At 36.5% G+C, this 21,605-nt stretch overlaps 1 protein-coding gene across 2 annotated transcripts in view; it reads left to right on the top strand.

The window, feature by feature from the left end:
- The window catches only part of UGGT2 (UDP-glucose glycoprotein glucosyltransferase 2), a 178,217-nt gene that overhangs the window by 32,206 nt on the left and 124,406 nt on the right, over positions 1 to 21,605 (top strand). For both annotated transcript variants that reach the window (XM_081815115.1, XM_081815116.1), the window contains 4 exons: positions 3,651 to 3,825; positions 9,511 to 9,607; positions 12,691 to 12,763; positions 15,261 to 15,361. In XM_081815115.1, the coding sequence (XP_081671241.1) occupies positions 3,651 to 3,825; positions 9,511 to 9,607; positions 12,691 to 12,763; positions 15,261 to 15,361 (446 nt within the window). The remainder of the gene's footprint in view (positions 1 to 3,650; positions 3,826 to 9,510; positions 9,608 to 12,690; positions 12,764 to 15,260; positions 15,362 to 21,605) is intronic.

Raw genomic sequence — 21,605 nt, 5'->3', positions numbered from 1 at the left:
TAAATGAAGTATGCTTTTAGCATTCTTTAGTGTTTATTAATAGGATCCTATGAAGAATGGCAACTAATTCTATTTCTCTTGTTTTGCACATTCTTGTCTCTTCACCTGTTGCAGAAGAGATTAATCGTGAACTCAACTCTTGGGGCTGATAAAATCTTGTTTGTTTCATGTTTCAAATATCCAAACATTGACAGTAATATTTTTAAAATCCTATCTTACTTTAAATGTTAATGAAAGTGGATGATGGGGCGCCTGGGTGGCTCAGTCAGTTAAGCATCTGCCTTTGGCTCAGGTCATGATCCCAGGGTCCTGGGATTGACCCCACATCAGGCTCCCTGCTCAGTGAGGAGTCTGCTTCTCCCTCTCCCACTGCTGCCATCCCCCTCCCTGCTCACACTCCTTCTCTCTCAAAATCTTAAAAAAAAAAAAGTGGATGAATGTGTAAAATTTCAAAAGAAATTTATTAAAGTAAGATGGGTGAGTGTGCATACTTACTATGACAGCCAAACCATAAATCACTGTAAAGGTGCCTAAACTCATGTAATCTTATAAACCTGAAATAAACACAGTATTCCATGTTAACGTCCAGAAATAAAACACATTTGAAGCCAAGTAATTAGTGGAAGTTTTCATTATTCTGTTAGTAAGAAGTATTGAGCACTTGAGTGATTTTGATTTAAAATAAGTCAATAACCAGGAACAATAGTAATTTAGCCAGGGTGCCTGGGTGGCTCAGTCATTAAGCGTCTGCCTTCAGCTGAGGTCATGATCCCAGGGTCCTGTGATCGAGCCCCACATCGGGCTCCCTGCTCAGCCTGCTTCTCCCTCTCTCACTCCCCCTGCTTGTGTTCCTGCTCTCACTGTGTCTCTCTCTCTCCAATAAATAAAATGTAAAAAAAAAAAAAGTAGTTTGGCCAGTTTTTAAATGTAACAGTTAACATTTTCATTGGTAAGCCTTGTTCTGTAATTAAAATAGAAATTTGAATTTCTGTATTAGAAGATATAATTTATAAATGTACAATTTCCCAGCCATATCAGAAAACTGAAAAATTAGTTATGTTATTTACCATAGTTTATTGTAGAAAGTCTATCATGAATATTCTAGAAATGTTTTCTCTATAAAATAACAATGGTTATCACCAAACCATTTTATCAGTTCCTATTTAGCTCAAATAAGTAATAGAATATTATTTTTGAATTTTTCATATTTAAAATCCTACTTCTTGATAAAAAGATTCCATTTCATTTTAAATTTTGATGATGAGAATTTTTTTTCCTTACTCTGCAGGTTAAATTAACTACTGTGGGAGAATTAAAAAATGTAAAGAAAATATGCTTACAAAGTAACTTATACACAAAACAATATAATAAACATAATAAGATAGACTGTAATATAAACATGCTGTAAAATTTTATGGTTATGTCAATAAGTAAAAAAGAATCCTATACACATCTAGTATATGAAACCTGAGGGATTCAATAGAAAGTGACCTAACAATTCAGTATGTTCATCTGAGTGTAGAATTTGTCCCTTTAATTTTTTTATGAATTTTATGTTAATTTACAACAAAAGGACATGTTCCCAATGCATTAAGTTTAAACATTAAAAATTAATACAGTGCATACATACAGCAAATTATAGGATTCTTTTTTACTCCAGACTTCTAGAACTTCTCCTCACCTCAGAGTCAACCAGTGCTATCAAGTTCTTGTGTATCCTTTTGGAAATAAGGTATATATAGTCATAATTACATAGATAAATACCCCATACTTTCATCATTTTTTAAAAAAAATACTTGAGGGGGGGCAGTGAGGGGCAGAGGGAGAAGCAGACCCCCACCCCACCCCCAGCAAGGAGCCTGATGTGGGACTTGATCCTGGGACTCCGGGATCATGACCTGAGCCGAAGGCAGACGCTTAACCAACTGAGCCACCCAGGCACCCTCCCTACTTTGGTCATTAATGGTGGTATACCATCCAACATTTGATTCCTTTTTTCCTTGACAGTACTCGTGATCAATAGTTAAAATAAGGGGAGGTTTGCAAGAATGAGAGAAGAATGATTCTTGAGCATCAAGTATGTGCTTTATGCTCTGCTAGATGATTTGCAAGTCATTTTGGTAAATCTTTAGGACACTCCTACCAGGTAGTGAGAATACCTTCTCTTGAACATAAAAAGGAATAGGCCCAAGAGAGATCAAATCACTGGCTCAGAGTCACATAGCTAGTAAGTAATTGAACTAGAACTTGAATCCAATTCTGCCTACTTTCAAACCCCACAGTCTTTTCACGAGTATGCTGTAGTGTTGTTATTCATGTCCCTGTCCCTCTCGCCTTTTTTTCATATTTGTTATTTAAAGACAGTAAATGACTAAAAGGTTGTAGATATCTGAATTCATTAAATAAAATTTATTTCTCAACACCTTTGTTATAATTAACTTCATTATCTCGTTTTTCTTTCTACCTGTATAAATTGTTAAAAGATGTGGGTTTAGGATTCCATAGACAGGAGTTGAAATCCTGGCTTTGTTTGATCTTGTCCTGGATATTTAACTTGTCTGAGCCTCAGGAACCTTAAAAGTTTAAATGATAGTAACTATCTAAAGGAATTGTTGGGAAAAGAGACTGTACTGATATGTATAAAGAATCTAGCACAGTGCCTAGCAAATAAGAAGGTATCAAAGTTTACGATAGGGCCAGACCATAGGACTTCTCTGTTTCTTTGATTATCCTTGAGGATTTCATGAGTTGTTCATATTAAGTACTGATAACCTTTGTATGATAGCGTGCTTTTGTTTTTTAATTATTTGGAACCCATTTTCAGGAAATGTGAGCTATGAAAAATTATACCTTTCAAATAGAAGAAAAAATTTTTCATTGAAAAATATATTGCCATTATATGTTATTTAAAGATAGTAAACCTTGTTCATTAAAAATATTTGTAATATTCAATTTTGGGTTAACCAGATTTCTGTCTGGAATAGAAGTCATTTTCTATTGATTCCCTCAGATTTCATATACTGAATGTGGATTTTTACTCACTGACATGTAGCTATAAAACTTTCAATGTTACATTCTGTCTTATATGTTATATTGTTTTGTGTGTAAGGAAAGTTATTTTGTAGGTATATTGTCTTTACATTTTTTAATTCTCCCACAGAAATTACTATGTTAACCTGTACACAGGATGAAAATTCACCACAGGAAGTTTAAACTCTTTTTCTGTGATCATATATATAAAAAAATATATGTATGTGTGTATATATATATATATGTATGTATGTGTGTATATACATATGTGTGTGTATGTATGTGTATGGGTTAATATGTGTGTATATATTGTATTTTTTTCCTGTAAGTTGTTTGATAAGTAGAAATTATAAAAGGTCATGATATGTTTTCAATATGTTCTTCGAGTTCTTTTAAAAGTTTGTGTTTTGCAGTGCCCATCTGGCTCAGTCAGTAGAGCATGCAACTCTTGATCTTTGGGTTGTGAGTTTGAGCCCCACATTTTGTGTAGAGATTACTTAAAATCTTTATAAATAAATGTTTGTGTTTTCTTTCCATTTTAGGTTGAGCCCACGTTTTGTGTAGTGATTACTTAAAATCTTAATAAATAAATGTATGTTTGTGTTTTGTTTCCATTTTAGGCCCAGACCTTATCTGTTTAAAGACGATCATAAATTTCCTACAAACAAAGAGAACTTACCAGTGACTATACTCTATGCTGAAATTGGTACCAGAGCATTTAGTAAATTTCACAAAGTATTGTCTGATAAAGCTCAAAATGGGGAAATTCTGTATGTTCTTCGGCATTATATTCAGGTATGGTTTTATCCAAGATTATTTTGTCTATAAAAATTACGTTTGATAATTTCCTTACTAGGTTTTACATAATTTCCACCTGAACAATTAAAGATTTTTTTAAATTAACACACCTATCAAATGTGAATTTTATGTGGAAAAATATATGGGGATTCTGTATATTGTTGATATTCCTTTCTCTTCAGATTCCTTCTTAAATCTGAAACATTTAAAACTTGGATAAAAAACAAAACCATATGTGTATAATATTTGCTAGGATTCATAAATATAGTTTGGGTTTTTTTTGTTTTTTTGAGAGAAAGGAGAGAGTGTGAGCATGGGCAAAAAGGGGTAAAGGCAGAGGGAGAGAGAGAATCTTAAGCAGACTCCATGCTCAGCATGACCTGAGCTGAAATGGAGAGTCAGATGATTAACCAACTGAGCCATCCAGGCACCCCCTTTAAATACAATTATTATTAGTTTTTTAAAGATTTTATTTAAGACAGAGATAGCAAGAGAGAGCATGAGCAGGGAGGAAAGTGAGAAGCAGGCTCCCTGCTGAGCAGAGAGCCTGATGCGGGGCTCCATCCCAGGACCCCCGGATCATGACCTGAGCCCAAGGCAGACGCTTAACTGACTGAGCCACCAGGCGCCCCATAAATACAATTATTTGTAATGAAAATGTATTATGATGAGGAAATCTAATTTAATTGATAGACTCATAGTATATATTAGTTCAAAGTGTGAAGCATGGTATAGGAATGCTGTTAACTATTTCTTAGGTAGCTGACTACAGTTTTATTGAAGTTTCTGATCAAATATGGTGTGTTCCCACTCTTGCAACCTCTCATTGCTGTCACACTCTTGTTACAGTATTCTGGTTTAATGACCGTATAGGACCCATTGCCGTATCTCAAGTTTTATTTCTTTCATGCCTCCACACCATTCCTCCCACCCCATGCGACCACACTCACACAAATGTACTAGAATGACCATTAGAGAAGCACTTTGCTTATTTTTTTTTTAAAAGATTTTATTTATTTATTTGACAGAGATAGTGAGAGCAGGAACACAAGCAGGGGGAGTGAGAGAGGGAGAAGCAGGCTTCCAGCGGAGCAGGGAGCCCGATGCGGGGCTCGATCCCAGGACCCTGGGACCATGACCTGAGCCAAAGGCAGACACTTAACGACTGAGCCACCCAGGCGCCCTGCACTTTGCTTATTTTACCACTATATTCCCAACATGGAAAGAGTGTTTTATTTTGAAATATTAGTGATTTGTATATTAATGTTTAAGATAATAAAGCATCACAGATATACTTGCTAATTGCCTACCCATGTTTTTATATTGGATTATTTGGGTTTCTCTTTTTCTTATCTGCAGATTTTAAAAAATATGTTTTGTTTTGTTTTTTTTTTAGATTTTATTTATTTTTTTGACAGAGAGAGATATAGCGAGAGCAGGAACACAAGCAGGGGGAGCGGGACAGGGAGAAGCAGGCTTCCCGCAGAGCAGGGAGCCCGATGTGGGACTCGATCCCAGGACCCTGGGATCATGACCTGAGCCGAAGGCAGACGCTTAACGACTGAGCCACCCAGACGCCCTAAAAAATATGTTTTGAATACTAATCTTTTCTTCTATACTTTGCAAACATCTTCCATAGTATTTCTGGTCTTCTGGTATTAAAACAAATTATTTATGACATCTTTGGTTCAGTGCAAGTAATAATTGTGACGTCAAATTTATCCAACTTTTCTTTAGTGGTTCGCTTCACGACGACGTAAGGACATCTGTAGTTTCTTGTGAGAATTAAAATGCTATTTTTTAAGTTTTGGTTTTTAATTCATCTGGAATGTATTTGAATACGCTGCAAGGTAGAGATACAATTCTAGTTTTTCCATATGGAAAATTATTGGTCCCCACATAATTTATTGAACAGTTAAGTCTTTATTCTAAGCCATCATATACCAAGTTTTCATATAGGCATTGTTTTTAGACTCTATTCTGTTCCAATAATATAGATGTCTGTTCTACACAAATATATTTTAATTGCAACAGCTTTAAAATCTAAAGCAATCTTGACAAAGGACAAAGCTAGAGGCATCATGCTTCCTGATTTCAAGCTATATTACAAAGCTGTAGTATTAAAACAGTGTAGTATTGGCATAAAAATATATGGATCAGTGAACAGAGAGCCAAGAAATAAACCCATGCATATATAGTCAACTAATATTCAACAAGGGAGCCAAGCATATTCATTTAAATGGTGCTGGAAAAACTGGATAACCACATGCAAAAAAATGGAACTAGCCCCCTATCTTAAAACAGTCACAAAAATTAACTTGAATTGGATTAAAGATTTAAACATAAAATATGGAACCATGAAACTCCTAGAAGAAAACCCAAGGAAAAGCCCCTTTACAATGGTCTTGGCAGTGATTTTTTGGATTTGACACCAAAAGCAAAGGCAACAAAAGCAAAAATAAAGTGCAATAAAATCAAAAATAAAAGAAAAAAATAAAGTAGGACTACATCAAACTAAAAAGCCTCTGCACAGCAAAGGAAACCATGAACAAAATCGAAAATGTATGGAATGGGAGAAAATATTTGTAAATCATATATCTGATAAGGGGTTAATATCTGAACTATATAAGGACCTCATACAACTCAATAGTAAAAAAAAAAAAAAAAAAAAAAGTCTGATGAAAAAAATGGGCAAAGGACCTGAATAGATATTCTTCCAAGGGAGACATACAAATGGCCAGCATGTACGTGAAAAGGCATTCAGCATCACTAACCAGGAAATGTAAATAGAAACTACAATGAGATACCACCTCACACTTGTTAGAATTGCTGTTATCAAAAAGACAAGTGTGAGAGGATGTGGAGAAAAGGGAATATTTTTGCACTGTTGATGAGAGTGCAAATTGGTACAGCCACTATGGAAAGCAGTATGGAGGTTCCTCAAAAATTTTTAAAATGAACCACCATATGATCCTATATTTCTGCTTCTGGGTATATATCCAAAGGAAACAAAACACTAACTTGAAAAGATATCTGTGGTCCCATGTTCGTTGCAGCATTACCTACCATAATGAAGACATGGGAACAACCCCTGTGTTCAGCAGTGGATGAATGGATAAAGAAAACGTGGTGTATGTATACAGTGGAATAATATCCATCCTTAAAAAGGAAAGAGATCCTGCCATTTGTGACAATATGGATGGACCTTTGACAGCATTATGTTAATTGAAATAAATCAGACAGAGAAAGACAAATACTGTGATGATGTCACTTACATGTGGAACCTAAAAAAAAACCAAACTCTAGAAAACGGGAGGTGGTGATGGTGGGTGAAGGTGGTTGGAAAGTACAGACTTCCAGTTATAAGTTCTGGGGCGACTATACTTAATAATACTATGTTACATATTTGAAAGTTGCTAAGAGAATAGATCTTAAAAGTACTTATCACAAGAAAAAATACTGAGGTATGGATGTTAACTAAACTTACTGTGGTAATCATTTCATATTGTCTCTATCAAATCATTATGTCATACACCTTAAACTAATACAGTGTTTATGTCAATTAGAGTAGGACTGGAAATGGGAGATCAAATTATTGTTTATCTTTTTAAAAAATGTCCCCCAAGTGATTCTAGTGTGCCCTGCAGGGGGTTATGCTCATTGGTCGAGAATCAGTGTCCCAGGTTATTTTTTGGAGAATGTGACCATTAAATGTACTATGAAATCATACTAGCCAACTATCTGGGCACTTTGTCACATCAAATCAGAGCCTTCATAGTTATATTTTAAATCTAGTCAACATGTAATTCTAATAAAATGGACATATTTATGCTGCCTTTGGAACAGATGCCTTTTTATGGGGAGAGAAGAAATAGAAAAATGAAGAAAGATTCTTCTCACCAGTTTAGTCTATGAGCATTTTTGGTTTGCAAATCCAAACTTATTAGACTACAGTTCACATTTTATATTAATACATTTTCAAATGGAGACAGTAAATATGAATTTAATAAACATATATCTTTATTCCTGAGGAGCTAATAATATCTCAGAATTGATAATGGAAATTGGTTATGTGAAATTGCATTTCTTTTATGAACTATAACAAAATACGTAGACTTGGAGCTTCAGTTGCTTCTCTACCAGCTGATTGTCTTTTTGGTGGAGAGTCAAATGCATTTTTAAATTGAGCTGTATGAAATTGAAAATTCTTTAAAATATTTTCAACTTTTTCAGATGACCATAATTATAAGCAACTCAGTTCCCTTGTGCTATCTTTCAGTATAGCATGTGCCTGAGAAATTATACATTTTCATGTGGGCAGCAGTGTTAAATATTTCTTTGCATATCTGAAACTAATTCTTATATCATCTTATTTGGAAATAGAACAGCCCAGGAATAGTCACTCTAATCATATACTTAATTTTAAGGTTGGGGGCGGAGGAGTTAGGAAATAAGAGAATAGAATAAAAAAAAAACTATTGAGGTTCTCCTTCCCTCCGATCCCCACCTCTTCCTCTATCATGTGTAGGATTGCAAAACTGCCCCCTTGCAAACTTGAGTAAGAGAGATGCATAGCATGTTCTAGGGAGTTTGCTGGGCACTAGGTTAAACTAGTGTCCTAAGCTGTGAAAGAATGTGCCAAATGATGATGACTGTAGCAAAATTGATAAGAATTTCCATCTGGAAGCTAGAAAGAACTTTAGACGTCTTCTAAAAATGTTATGTATATTCATCCAGGTTGCTTACCTTTTGAAAAAAATGTGAGTTCTCTTCCTTGATGGGGTAATCTCTACAAGTACATTTTGTATTTGCCCTTTACAGAAAGGGGAAAATTAGGTATTAAAATTCCGATCATCAGTACTTCAGACAACTCCATTTTAGACAACTTATGCTCCTTGTTGCGAGAGTAGATATTGATTTGTGGCATTTGGTATATTTTAATCATTGAGAAATGTGAGGAAAAATTTAATCAGGGTGTTCAAGACGCTGCATTTTTTGGTGTCTTTTGCCTCTACTCTTTAGTATCGCTTTTGGCAACACTCTAGTTGTCCTATATCTAGATAACTAGCAAATGAATAGCATTTGCTGGGTTAGCAAATCCTGTGTAGTTCACTGAAAGGAGTACAGTTTTATTGAAACTTGATTGTATTGGAGCCTCTGTTAATTAATTCATAGGAGAAATGGGGAAGTTACCATAGTATAACACAAAAAGATGAGGTATTTTTTCTTTGTAAAAGAGCAATTAAAACATTAGAGCCATGACAACGCTTTTAGAAAGTAAAGAAGTGGTGATCAACCAAATTCTGGGTCCTTGATATACTATTTAGAAAGAATATAAATATACCCCAAATAATAATATTCCACAGTGATTTTAAAAAGTCAATATTAGTAAGGGCGCCTGAGTGGCTCAGTCGGTTAAGCATCTGCCTTCGGCTCACGTCATGATCTCGGGGTCCTGGGATCGAGTCCTGCATTGGGCTCCCTGCTCAGTGGGGAGCCTGCTTCTCCCTCTACCTGCCACTCCCCCTGCTTGTGCTCACTCTCTCTCTCTGACAAATAAATAAAATATTTTTTAAAATATCAGTAAATTTACCCTAATGTCCTAATACACAAACATACTGAATTTAAAAGATGTATGACTAAATATTTTCTCTTTTTTAAAATCTAAATGTATTGGAACAGAAACCAGTCTCACAGAAAATGTACCTATCTGGCTATGGTGTGGAGCTAGCGATTAAAAGTACAGAATACAAAGCTTTGGATGATACCCAAGTTAAAAGTAAGTTTACTCTCTGTACTTGAGTAGAATAAAAATTTGGAGGCTTATATACTTTTTCAAAAATATTTAATGACTCTAGTCTTACACATGTTAATTTGAGGCTGGAGATAGGGTAGACCTGTTTCTCCCTAGTTTAGAATTTGATATTAATCTGAAAGAAATATATTTAATATTGTGCTTTCAAAAACTTCTTTAAAAATTGGAAAAAGCATCTTGTTTTGCTTTATCCGGTGGCTTCCCAACCATTTTCAGCAACATACAAAAAATAGTAACCAGGCGCCTGGGTGGCTCAGTTGGTTAAGCGACTGCCTTCGGCTCAGGTCATGATCCTGGAGTCCCTGGATCGAGTCCCGCATCAGGCTCCCTGCTCGGCAGGGAGTCTGCTTCTCCCTCTGGCCCTCCCCCCTCTCATGTGCTCTCTCTCATTCTCTCTCTCTCAAATAAATAAATAAAATCTTTAAAAAAAAAAAAATAGTAACCTACGCAAGGCAGGCTGAGGCAGTAGATGAGGCTGGTCATGGCTATCGTGACAGCCGGATATGGCCAGCCAGCCCGGCCTGGAGGTGGGGCTGGGGGTAGAGGGGTATCTAAGGGGGTACCCAGCCAGTCGGGGGCTGGGGGTGGAGTGAGGGTGGGACTGGCGGTGGGGGTAGGGGGCGTCTAAGGGGTCAGTGTCTCAGTCTGAAAGTCATTGGCAACACATGGTCTTAGGAAGCTTTGTCTCACATATTTATAATGAAGTTAGCATGATGATGCTGCACTTGAAGTAGGATGGGAGAGGCCTGTGAATTGCTAGTTTAGATGAAGTAGATTTGATCAGATCTGTGATCTACAAATCCATATCTATGGTTGTACACTAAACTGCATGCTCTAGATAAAGGACTCTGGACACCTGAAGAAATTAGTTTTCAGATTCTTATGAAAATCTTTTATTACCTGGATCATCCAAAATTTATTTATACCTGATTCTTGGTTAAGAGTTTTTTGGGTTTTTTTTTAAGATTTATTTTATTTATTTATTTGAGAAAGAGCACGTGCATGTGCAAGCAGGGGGAGAGGGAGAGAATCTCAAGCAGACTCCGGGCTGAGCGGGGAGCCTCACCTGGGGCTCAATCCCGGGTCCCTGAGACCATGACCTGAGCTGAAATCAAGAGTCAAATGTCCAACCAGCTGAGCCACTCAGGCACCCCTGGTTAAGCGTTTTTAGTTCGTTCTTTTATATGCTCTCAGATGTGGCTTCTGCTTCAACTTTATCTATTCAGGATCTGGTCCTGGAGGCCCTGCTCTGATCACAGACCTAGCTCTGGCCAGTCCTCCTGATTGTGCTTCAAATAAAGATCTGTATTACTGTTAAGTCCTATCAATTAGAGTGCTGGAAAAGTATCGTGCAAGTAGTAATATTCATGTTTTATGTATTTCTATATAGCTTATATGTAGCTTTACAATGTTTTATAATTTAGTATCTTATTAATAGTCATAATAGTAATAGAAGGCATTTTCTAGCTATCCTTGGGCTTGTGGAATTTTCTTTAAAAAGTCAGATAAAAAAATTTTTAAAAGTCAGGTGATCACATGAATGATCTGTATTACACATTACACACTAAATTCTCTTGTCACCCTCTAAACATATGTGTAGAATAGATCTTTTCTCCATTCTAGTCACCACTCCTTTAATTCAGTTGTTTTTTCCCTCTATACATCAGACTTCTAACTGGCCTTCTCTCTGATCTTTGGCCTTCTGTGCCCCCAGTCCTCCTTACCCCCCAAAATAGATGAATCAATGTTCTTCACAGTGCTTTCGGGTTGAATGCCTTATGATAAAAATCTGACTTTGTGACTCCACTGGTTAAAATCCCTCAGAGGGTCCCCATAACCCCCCTCATAAATCCTAGTACTGTAGCATTGCAAAGGCGGCTTTTCATACTCCAGCCTCTTTCCGCCTTATCACTCTCCCTCAGCCTCTCATTTGTACCTGCTGGTTCTGCAACACTAAACTACTATACAGAATAATTTTCTCTTGCCTGGATACCTCCATGTTTGGCTCCATGCTAAGCCTTCATGACCTCTATAGAGTACTTTTATTCCTTAGTATATGCTGTTCCCGCTGCCTGAAACCTTCCTCCTTTGCCCCCCTTTTCTTTCATCAAAGGCCTACTCATCTTTTAAAACTCCTGTCAGTACCTCTGAGATGGCTGGCTGTCTTTTTGCTCTGTCAAGGGTGATTTTCTCTTCTCTATATCCCATATAGTCTATGCTTTCTTTCATAAAAGGTTTACACACTGTATTAAAATTGTCTATTTGTGTCTCTCCTTTCTACCAAGTGGAGTTTGTGTCTTTTCTGTCTCTCTTCTTCCTGGTGTATATCTGACAGGAAACAGCATAACAGGCAGCCAATAGATGTTGGCCAGATGAAGAAATAAAAGGAAGGAGAAGGAAAACTGGATCAGAGCACCCAGGGCGTTTAGCTGTAGTCCAGGGGATGCGGGCCTTCAGGAAAGAGGGGAGGAGCGTACTGGAGGGGCTCAGGCACACCGAGAGCAGCCCCATGCTCTAAGACGTAACAAGTTCTTGTGATCCCAAGTACCCTGAACATAGACCGTTTGCCACCCTGTATGTTATAATTGTTTGGTGAGTAGAGGAGAAGGAAAGGGGAAGGGAAATAATGGTAACATGTTGTTCCTTACTCTTTGAGATCATGAGTTTTGGTGTCTTTCTAAAGATTTCTTGATGGTCTTTAAAGGCACTGGAAATAGGTAAGCATGCCTATATTAATTAGGGCTTGGAGCTCCTGCCTGGCTTAAGAGCTAAAGGATTTGTTGCAACCACTTTGGTGTATGATTCTGGTTCTAAAATAGAACATGACTGTGAAATAATCTGTAAAGCATTGGTTAAATATTTAATAACCCAAACCTGTTTAAAAAGAGAGCACACTCAGAAATACAAGTGTGTGCATGTGTGTGTATCAGTGAGCTGGTCTGTGAAAGAAAAACAAGGTAAAACAAAAGGAATTTAAGTTTGCGTTCTTCTAATTTTTGATGACCTGTTCCTTTCCCAGTCTGAAAATATTTTTGTTTTCAAAACAGCAGTGACCAATACTACTGTGGAGGGTGAGATTGAGACAAATGAAGTTCAAGGATTTCTCTTCCAGAAACTAAAGTGAGTCTGAATTGAAATGAAGTTGTATTGCTGTGCTCTTAAGTTTGTCCTTAAAGGAACTCAGTATGCTATGCTGGCCTGTGTTTCATGTTCTTAAAATATACCCGTAATTGGTTTTTTTATTACAGAAGTAATACATGGTTAATGCAAAACACAATGGAAAAATAATCATGAATTTCACAGTACGATGAGTATGATTAGAAAAATAAGAATTGGAAATGATCAAAGTTATCTTTGTCAAAAAACATTATAGAATCTCTTACAGATCTGCTGGATTAGAAAAATCATGGCTGGTTTTGGGTCATTAGCATGAAATAATCAAAATTTTTGTGCCTCAAAAGAAAATATTTATTTTCTTAAATTAATTTATTTTCTTAATTAATTTCTTAATTTTCTGTGTGTGGAGTGCCATATTAAAAACCTTTTAACATCTGGTCTTAATTTCATTTACATATATAAGTAACCATTCAAAAATTAAAGTTGTGGCCCCCCCCCCTTTTTTTTTCCTGCATCACTGATTGAAGACCAGGAATAGGATGGTAAGTGCTCTCTGAATACTTATGAGTGGGGGTTGTTGTTTTCTGTGTGCTTTCCCTTATTTACAAGAAGGGAAAGTTTGTAGTTTCATTACAAAGGCAAAATTAATTAAAGGTAAAGGCCAGTTTTTATTAATAGCTTTAATTTTTGCCTGATATTCTAAGTATTTATAAAGGACACTAAGGTCAGTTCTCCTGGTGAGTAGATATTGTTACAGAGCAAGGGAACATTTTTGGAGACTGTGCTAATTTATACAGATGATGGAGTTATATTTCTAAAGTATATTGGCCCAGTGGCATACTAGTGGCCTTAAGAAGTTAATGCATAAAACAGATTTATTCTAAGTAAGGTATTTATTTAGTAGATAACAATACATTTTTATTTCATTGTCAGCAGTCTCAGCATCTTGGAATCCACAGTTCTATTTTTTTCTTAATTCTTTTCTAAACATAACTTTTTATTGGAATAAATTGCACAACTTACAAGAAGATTTTGGAGCCCTGGGATATTAGTTTTTTAAAAGAGGCAGTACTCAAAATTAGTTCTTACACACTCGATTGAGGCAAAACCCTTTGCTTTGAGATATTATATGAATAATGTATTTTTGTCTGAGTTACATAAATTCAGCAGTGAAAATTGTTAAGATTATGGTTAAATATGAAAAACAATAATAGCTCTTATAAACTTAATATTCTGTGATTTAAAATATTTGAGGGGCACCTGGGGTGGCTCAATCGGTTAAGCGTCTGCCTTCCGCTTGGGTCATGGCCCCAGGGTCCTGGAATCGAGCCCCACATCGGGCTTCTTGCTCAGCGGGGAGCCTGCTTCTCCCTCTCCATCTGCCTGCCGCTTCCCCTGCTTGTGCTCTCTCACTCTGTCAGGTAAATAAATTAAATCTTAAAAAAAAAAAAAAATTGAGAAAGGGGTTAATTTAATTCGTAGTAAATTTCCTTTTAGGAGAAGTTCTGGTGCTTTTTCACTTCACTGTAAGAACAGTTGTAGTCAGTCCTGATTTGTTTTTAAAACATGGTCCCTGTAATAAAATTGCATGGTATTGACACTATGTTTATTGTTAAATATAAGATTAATGCATTTCTGTGTATATGGTTCTGTATATTTTTTATTTCACTTTTTAAAATCTTTTTACTGTTGAAAATATGTATTTTGTAAGTTGTGTTGGAGGTAAAGTTTTTTTTTAAGAGAGAATCCTATTTAAATCTAAAATGGCACCATGTCTTGATTTCATAAGAGTTAGAAGAAAGAAACCATAGTTGAGGTCCTATGTGTAGTAAAATGTCATTCCTATTACATTATTTGGCACTCTCAAAAAAGATACCTAGATGTGTTTAACATCAGGCAAAAGTGTATAGGAAGCATTCATGTTTTCTTTATAAAATAGTTTTGTTTTAAATTATAAAAGCAATACTGTAATTTATAAAATGTTAAAAAGTATAGAGCATGAGGGGCACCTGGGTGGCTCAGTCGTTAAGCATCTGCCTTTGGCTCAGATCATGATCCCAGGGTCCTGGGATCAAGTGCTGCATTGGGCTCCCTGCTCCGTGGGAAGCCTGCTTCTCCCTCTCCCACTCCCCCTGCTTGTGTTCCCTCTCTCGCTGTGTCTCTGTCAAATAAATAAAATTAAAAAAAAAAAAAAAAAGTATAGAGCATGAAAGCTAACAATTCTGCCCTCTCCCTTGGGTCCCTTTTAGGTAATGTTACCATGTTAACAATCGAGAGTCTATCCCTTCAGGTTTTGGTTTGTTTTGTTTTATATATTGAAAAAAGTGCACATACACAGCTCTCATTATTTTTAAGCTCTGCAGACAAAGTTGCCTCATGATGTATGATCTCGGTGAACAGTTTTTGTCTAATTATTTGAAAGGGTTAATTTCAAAAACATACTGCTTGTATAACTTGTAGTAGGTGATGATAATTAACATTACTTCATTTTCTAATGCAGAGAAAGGTATTCAGATCTTAGAGATAATCTGACAGCATTCCAAAAATACCTGATTGAGAGTAACAAAGAAATGACGCCTTTGAAAGTCTGGGAACTACAAGGTATAGTATTTTGGTCTACTTTAATGTAGCATTTTGGTAACTGATCTCTGTTCTGATAAATAAGCTTTTATATAACACGATATAAATTATTTCATAGATAGGGGCGCCTGGGTGGCTCAGTCGGTTAAGCGGCTGCCTTCGGCTCAGGTCATGATCCCGGGGTCCTGGGATCGAACCCCGTGTCGGGCTCCCTGCTCAGTGGAGAGTCTGCTTCTCCCTCTCCCTCTGCCTGCCTCTCTGCCTACTTGTGCTCTCTCTCTTTCTCTCTGTCAAATGGATAAATAAAATCTTTAAAAAAAAAAAAATTTATTTCCTAGATAATAATTACTGATGTGAATTTTTGTAGAAATTGATATTTAATTAAAAGGTTATCCACCAAGCAAAGCATGTTTTTATGTTTGTAAGAGTTTAAATTATACAGAGTGTAGTTTTTGATATTATCTAATCATTTTTAAAGTATACACTGATTTATCTTGTAGGTTCATCTCAGGTATTAAATCACATTTCAAGGAATCTATAACATTGATTAAAAATCCTGACTAGTCAGGAAGACAGAACTAAATCATACTAGTTTTTTCTGTTTAAAATTTTGAGCTTAATAGACCATTGCATATTTCAATGTTAGCTTAGAACAGCCTTGTGCTGACCTCCTGTAAGCAGATATCTCGTGATCAGAATTTAGTTTGAACTGTAAGTTCTTTTCGATTTTTAATTTTCTTTTTTATTACTTGTAATTTTTAGTCATTCATGGGGACATCATTTTGCTGTGTAATCCATAACTTCTATCACATCTCCCATCAACTTTCTATTAACAGCTTATTGAGATAACTGACATACTCTACAGCTCATCCCTTTAAAATGTACCATCTGATGGGTTTTAGTATATTTTCTGAGTTTTTTTAACTGCCACCACAGTCAATTTTAGAGTATTTTCATCACCCTGAAAGGAAAGTAACATATCCATTAACAGTCACTGCCCCCTGCTCTCCAGTTTCTCCAACTGTTGTAGGCAAACACCATTCTACTTTTTCCTTCAAAATGTTCTCCAAGGAACCCATAATTTAGAAAATATAATTGCAGGTGATAATTGGAGGTGATGGGGTGCTTTTGAAGGCTTATAAACAGGACGTGCTCAGTCAGCTTAGTTTTAATGGATCTGGCTGATGACTATGTAAGATAGATTTGAATGAACCAGAACCAGGAACTCCATTAAGACATCTTTGAAATCCTGTGGTGAGAGATCACGCTGTTACTGGTAGACAACATAGAAAGGAAGGCTGGATTGAGCAAATATTGAGGAGATGAAAGGAGTTAAAGATGGCTTGAAGATTTCCAGCTTTGAGCCTGAATAGGGAGAATATAAAACATGTCAGTATGTTTCGGGATTGAAGATGGAGTTCAAGAATAACGAGACTGGTGTTAAAAGGATTGCTTAAAGTGACTGTGACATATTCAGATGACAGGGTCCAGGCATGGGGTGAACATAAAGTCTGTAAGCTAAAAGGAGAAGATTGAAGGAGCTGAACATCTTAGCACAAAAGCTTACAAAGGATGGGGAGCTAACTGGTGGTGTAGAGTGACCAGTTGGTACACGAGGGCGGGCGCTGTGGTGCTCATCCACATGTGGAAAGTAGAGTCCGTGAAGAAGTGGAGGAGCACATTACAGAAGCTAAACAAAATAGATTTCCAAGACAGAGAATGTAAGCGCTATCTTTTTTCCTTTTTTATTGATTTACCAAATAGTTATTGTATATCTACTACAGGTCAGCCATGTCTGTACATCCATGGTTTCATAATTTTTGGCTGAGAGCTACAGTAGGAAACCTATTTTACCTCAAGACCCATATACAAGTGTATGATGTAAGAATGCATAGATATGCTCAAAACTAAAAAAAATAAAAGTAAAAAAGGCTTCCGCATACAATGTGTGTATGTTTACTACATTTTATTCACTCTGACAAACTTTTTTTCCTACCCTATTTCATTAGAAAAATAACTTCATATTACCTATCCATCTGATTTCACTACTAACTAATGGGTTCCAACTGACATTTTGGAAAACACTGGATTCTGAAGATAAACTGAGCTAAAATAGACCCTGCATATCTTCAAAGGATCTTAGATAAACATAAAAATTTTGAAAACCAGAGGGGCGCCTGGGTGGCTCAGTTGTTAAGCGTCTGCCTTCGGCTCAGGTCATGATCCCAGGCTCCTGGGATCAAGCCCCGCATCGGGCTCTCTGCTCCGCGGGAAGCCTGCTTTTCCCTCTCCCACTACCCCTGCTTGTGTTCCCTCTCTTGCTGTCAAAAAAAATTTTTGAAAACCAGTATAAAAATTATGGTTGTAATTGCTTTAAAGCAAAGGTAGATAGGATTAAGAAGGGTATATGCCAGGAAGATCCGAACCGGTGGGCGTGAGGGGCGGGGAGAGAAAGGGAAGTCTTTGCCAAGAAGTGATGACTGAATTGAGATCTGAGGAGGGGTTGGAATAAATTTGGGGGAGGGTTATTTAAAGAGAACACAAAGATCTTTGTGAGAGGTTAGATATGGATACATGAAGGAAAAAGAGATACTAAGAACTTGACTAGATGGTGGTTTGCCCAGCTACATAGACAGTGGTGGTTTCTGAGAAGAGAAGACTAAAGAGGACCAGATTTGGGCAAAGATGGGACAGGAATATCACAAAGTTATTATTAAACATGCTGCTTTGGAAATATCCAAGTGGTAAAACAGTTAAATAGGCAAAGTGTAGGACTTAGTTACTTATGAATCAATAGGTATGGAACAGTTTAGAACAAAGCAAAAAATGTTAATAGAATCTGATAATACTATATTCATTTGGTTATTTATAATCTATCTGATTTCATATGTGAATTTTCAGGGGGCTTTCAAATAACTTATACACAGAAAATTGGTCATGTAAAGAATTACATTCATGTTATAAAACGTTTTAAAAGACTAGTTGTGTTCTCAAACCTGAGTAAAATGTGGTTGTCCATGATCATCACAATGGTGATTGACGATAATAAAAAAATTAGCCAGGGCGCCTGGGTGTCGATAAGCGTCTGCCTTTGGCTCAGGTCATGATCCCAGGGTCCTGGGATCGAGCCCCGCATTGGGCTCCTTGCTAGGCGGAGAGCCTCCTTCTCCCTCTCCCACTCCCCCTGCTTGTGTTCCCTCTCTCGCTGTCTCTCTCTCTCTCAAATAAATAAAATCTTAAAAAAAAAAAAAAAGCCAACACTGTGTCTGGCAAAGTGTTAGGCTATTTATATACATTATCCTAATTACTTTTTAAAAAGCTCATATGAGTTATATATTCCACTTTTCCAGATGAGGAAATTAAGAAATGGACACATACAATAATGAGTCTAAGTTCACAAATCTGATAAAGCACAAATCAGGGATACCTAAAATGAGCAGGTCTGTGTCATTATAAAGTCTAAATTCTTTCTTCTGCCTAGCATTGTGCCTTTTTGAGTATAATGTACAGCCAAATACTGTCAGGCAAGATCTTTGATCATACACTTTCCTCTTTTATAAGTTGTTACACCATTCAGTCATGTAAGTAATGACTAAGTTTTCTCACCTAAAAATATGTATATCCCTAAATATACACATCAGTTAAAAATTGTATTGCTTATAAATGCCTTTAATAACAATAGAATGAGAAACCGAACATAAAGGATCTTGTAATTTTACTATTCATTCATTCATCAATAGTGAGCACCTACTTGTGTATCAGGTATTTTTTTTGTGAGAACATTTACTTTCTACTCTCTTAGCAAATTTCAATTATGCAGTACAGTGATACCAACTCTAGTCACCCTGGTGTATGTTAGATTCTCATCCCCTCTTCATCTTATAGCTGAAAATGTATGCCCTTTTCCCAACCTCTCCATCTTTCCTCTATCCAGTCCCAGGCAGCTACTTTTCTACTGTGTTTGTGTGAGTTTGACTTTTTTTTTTTTTTTTAGATTTACATATAAGTGATGCTGTGCAGTATTTGTCTTTGTCTGTCTGTTTTCACTTAGCATAATGTCCTCCAGGTTCACCATGTTGTTACAAATGGCAAAATTTCCATTCTATTTAATGCTGAATAATATTCCATTGTATGTATATACCACATTTTCTCTAACCGTTCACTCATCCGTGGACATTTAGGTTGTTTCCATCTTGTCTATTGTGAATAATGCTGCAGTGAACATGGGAGTACAGATATCTCTTTGAGATACTGATTTCATTTCCTTTGGATACATACCCAGAAGTGGGATTGCTGGATCACATGGTGGTTTTAGTTTTAATTTCTTGAGGAATCCCCATAATGTTTTCCGTAGTGGCAATACCAGTTTACATGAGTTCCTTGTATATTTTTGTTATTAACCCCTTATCAGATGAATTGCAAATATTTTCTCCCATTCTGTAGCTTGCTTTTTCATTTTGTTGATTTCCTTGCTGTGCAGAAGCTTTGTAGTATGATATAGTCCCACTTGTTCATTTTCACTTTGCTGCCTTTGGTTTTGGTGTCAAATCAAAAAATCATTGCTAAAACTAATGTCAAGGAGCTTACCCCTATGTTTTCTTTCAGGATCTTATGGATTTAGGTCTTAAATTTAAGTCTAACCCATTTTGAGTTGATTTTTGTGTATTGTGTAAGATAGGGGTCCATTTTCATTCTTTTGCATGTGAACGTCCAGTTTTCACAGCACCACTTATTGAATAGAAAGTCAGTACTTTGCAGGAAGTGATCCTCTTGCAGAAGGATCTTAGTGAGATAAGCATTGAGAAACGGTTGTTGTGTTTGGCAATCAGGAGATAGTACTAAGCACTGACAATTTCACAGCAGTGCTGGAGCTGGAAACTTGCTGAAGCTGGCTGAGGAAATGCTATTTAAAGTTACTCATCTCTGAAACAAATACTGCAATATATGCTAAGAAAAAAAAAGATAGCAGGAGGGGATGAAGGAAGGGAAGGAAATCAGAGGGGGAGACGAACCATGAGAGACGATAGACTCTGAAAAACAAACTGAGGGTTCTAGAGGGGAGGGGAGTGGGAGGATGGGTTAGCCTGGTGATGGGTATTAAAGAGGGCACATTCTTCATGGAGCACTGGGTGTTATGCACAAACAATGAATCATGGAACACTACATCAAAAACTAATGATGTAATGTATGGTGATTAACAACAATAAAAAAATTTTTTTAAAGTTATTCAGCTAGAAAGTGATACAGAGCTGGAATTTGAACCTTGGTTGTTAGGCTCTCCATCCCATGGGAAGCTGTGCTAATAAGAACCTCTCTTCCTAAGCTTTGACTCCAGCCCAATTCACCACCCTGAGAACGTGGAAACAAAACTAACCTTGTTATGCTAAACTGGTTATTTTGCTAGTAATGGTAAGCTAGGTTTCTACCCATGGTGAAATGTTAAAGAGAAACAATATGTTTCACTGTTCTGTAATGAACAGAATTCAGCTTTAAAATCTTTTCTGAATCTTGACAAGGTAAAGGAGACTAAGAAAAATGACTGCTTCTGGCATACTGGAGACTGACCACATAAGCCACGGTTTTCTTTCCGTCGAACTGTAGTATCGAGGAAAATACAAAGTCTAGGATTTTATTTTCATCGTGGTATAAAGTTAAAACATGTTGAAAGAGAAAGTGAATGTTTGATATTTACTGAGTTGGACACATTGGATTTTAAAGTTCTTTCCAGAATTGGCTCCTCGAAGCTCTTTTTTCCTTTTGTTATTCTGACCAAAGCTTTTTGTTTCATGTTTTCTTCAACCTTAGAAAAAATAGTTTTGCCTCAACATTTCTTTCCCTGTATCTTTTTGAAGCTATACTGTAATTTGTGGAAAACAATAGGTATTAAATGATAATTAGTCCTGGGCGCCTGGGTGGCTCAGATGGTTAAGCGTCTGCCTTCGGCTCAGGTCATGATCTCAGGGTCCTGGGATCGAGTCCCGCATCGGGCTTCCTGCTCCTTGGGAGCCTGCTTCTCCTCCTGCCTCTCTCTCTCCCTCTCTCTCTGTCTCTCATGAATAAATAAATAAAATCTTTAAAAAAAAAAAAAGGGTAATTAGTCCTTCATGAAAGTGTAAAGCTTACCTTATTTGGACATAAGTGTTAGCCTTCCATTTAAAACTTTTGAAGAATGTTAAATATAAGAGTGTTAATATCTATATATACATACATGGCAAGAAGCGTTGACTAAATTATTTAAATTACATGGTGATGTCGATAAAGATCT

The sequence above is a fragment of the Leptonychotes weddellii genome, chromosome 3 (assembly GCF_054177405.1).
Source record: "Leptonychotes weddellii isolate Sample4059 chromosome 3, ASM5417740v2, whole genome shotgun sequence".
NCBI lineage: Eukaryota > Metazoa > Chordata > Mammalia > Carnivora > Phocidae > Leptonychotes > Leptonychotes weddellii.
Note: the sequence above shows the minus strand (reverse complement) of the source record. Positions and strands in the feature narration are given on the sequence as shown.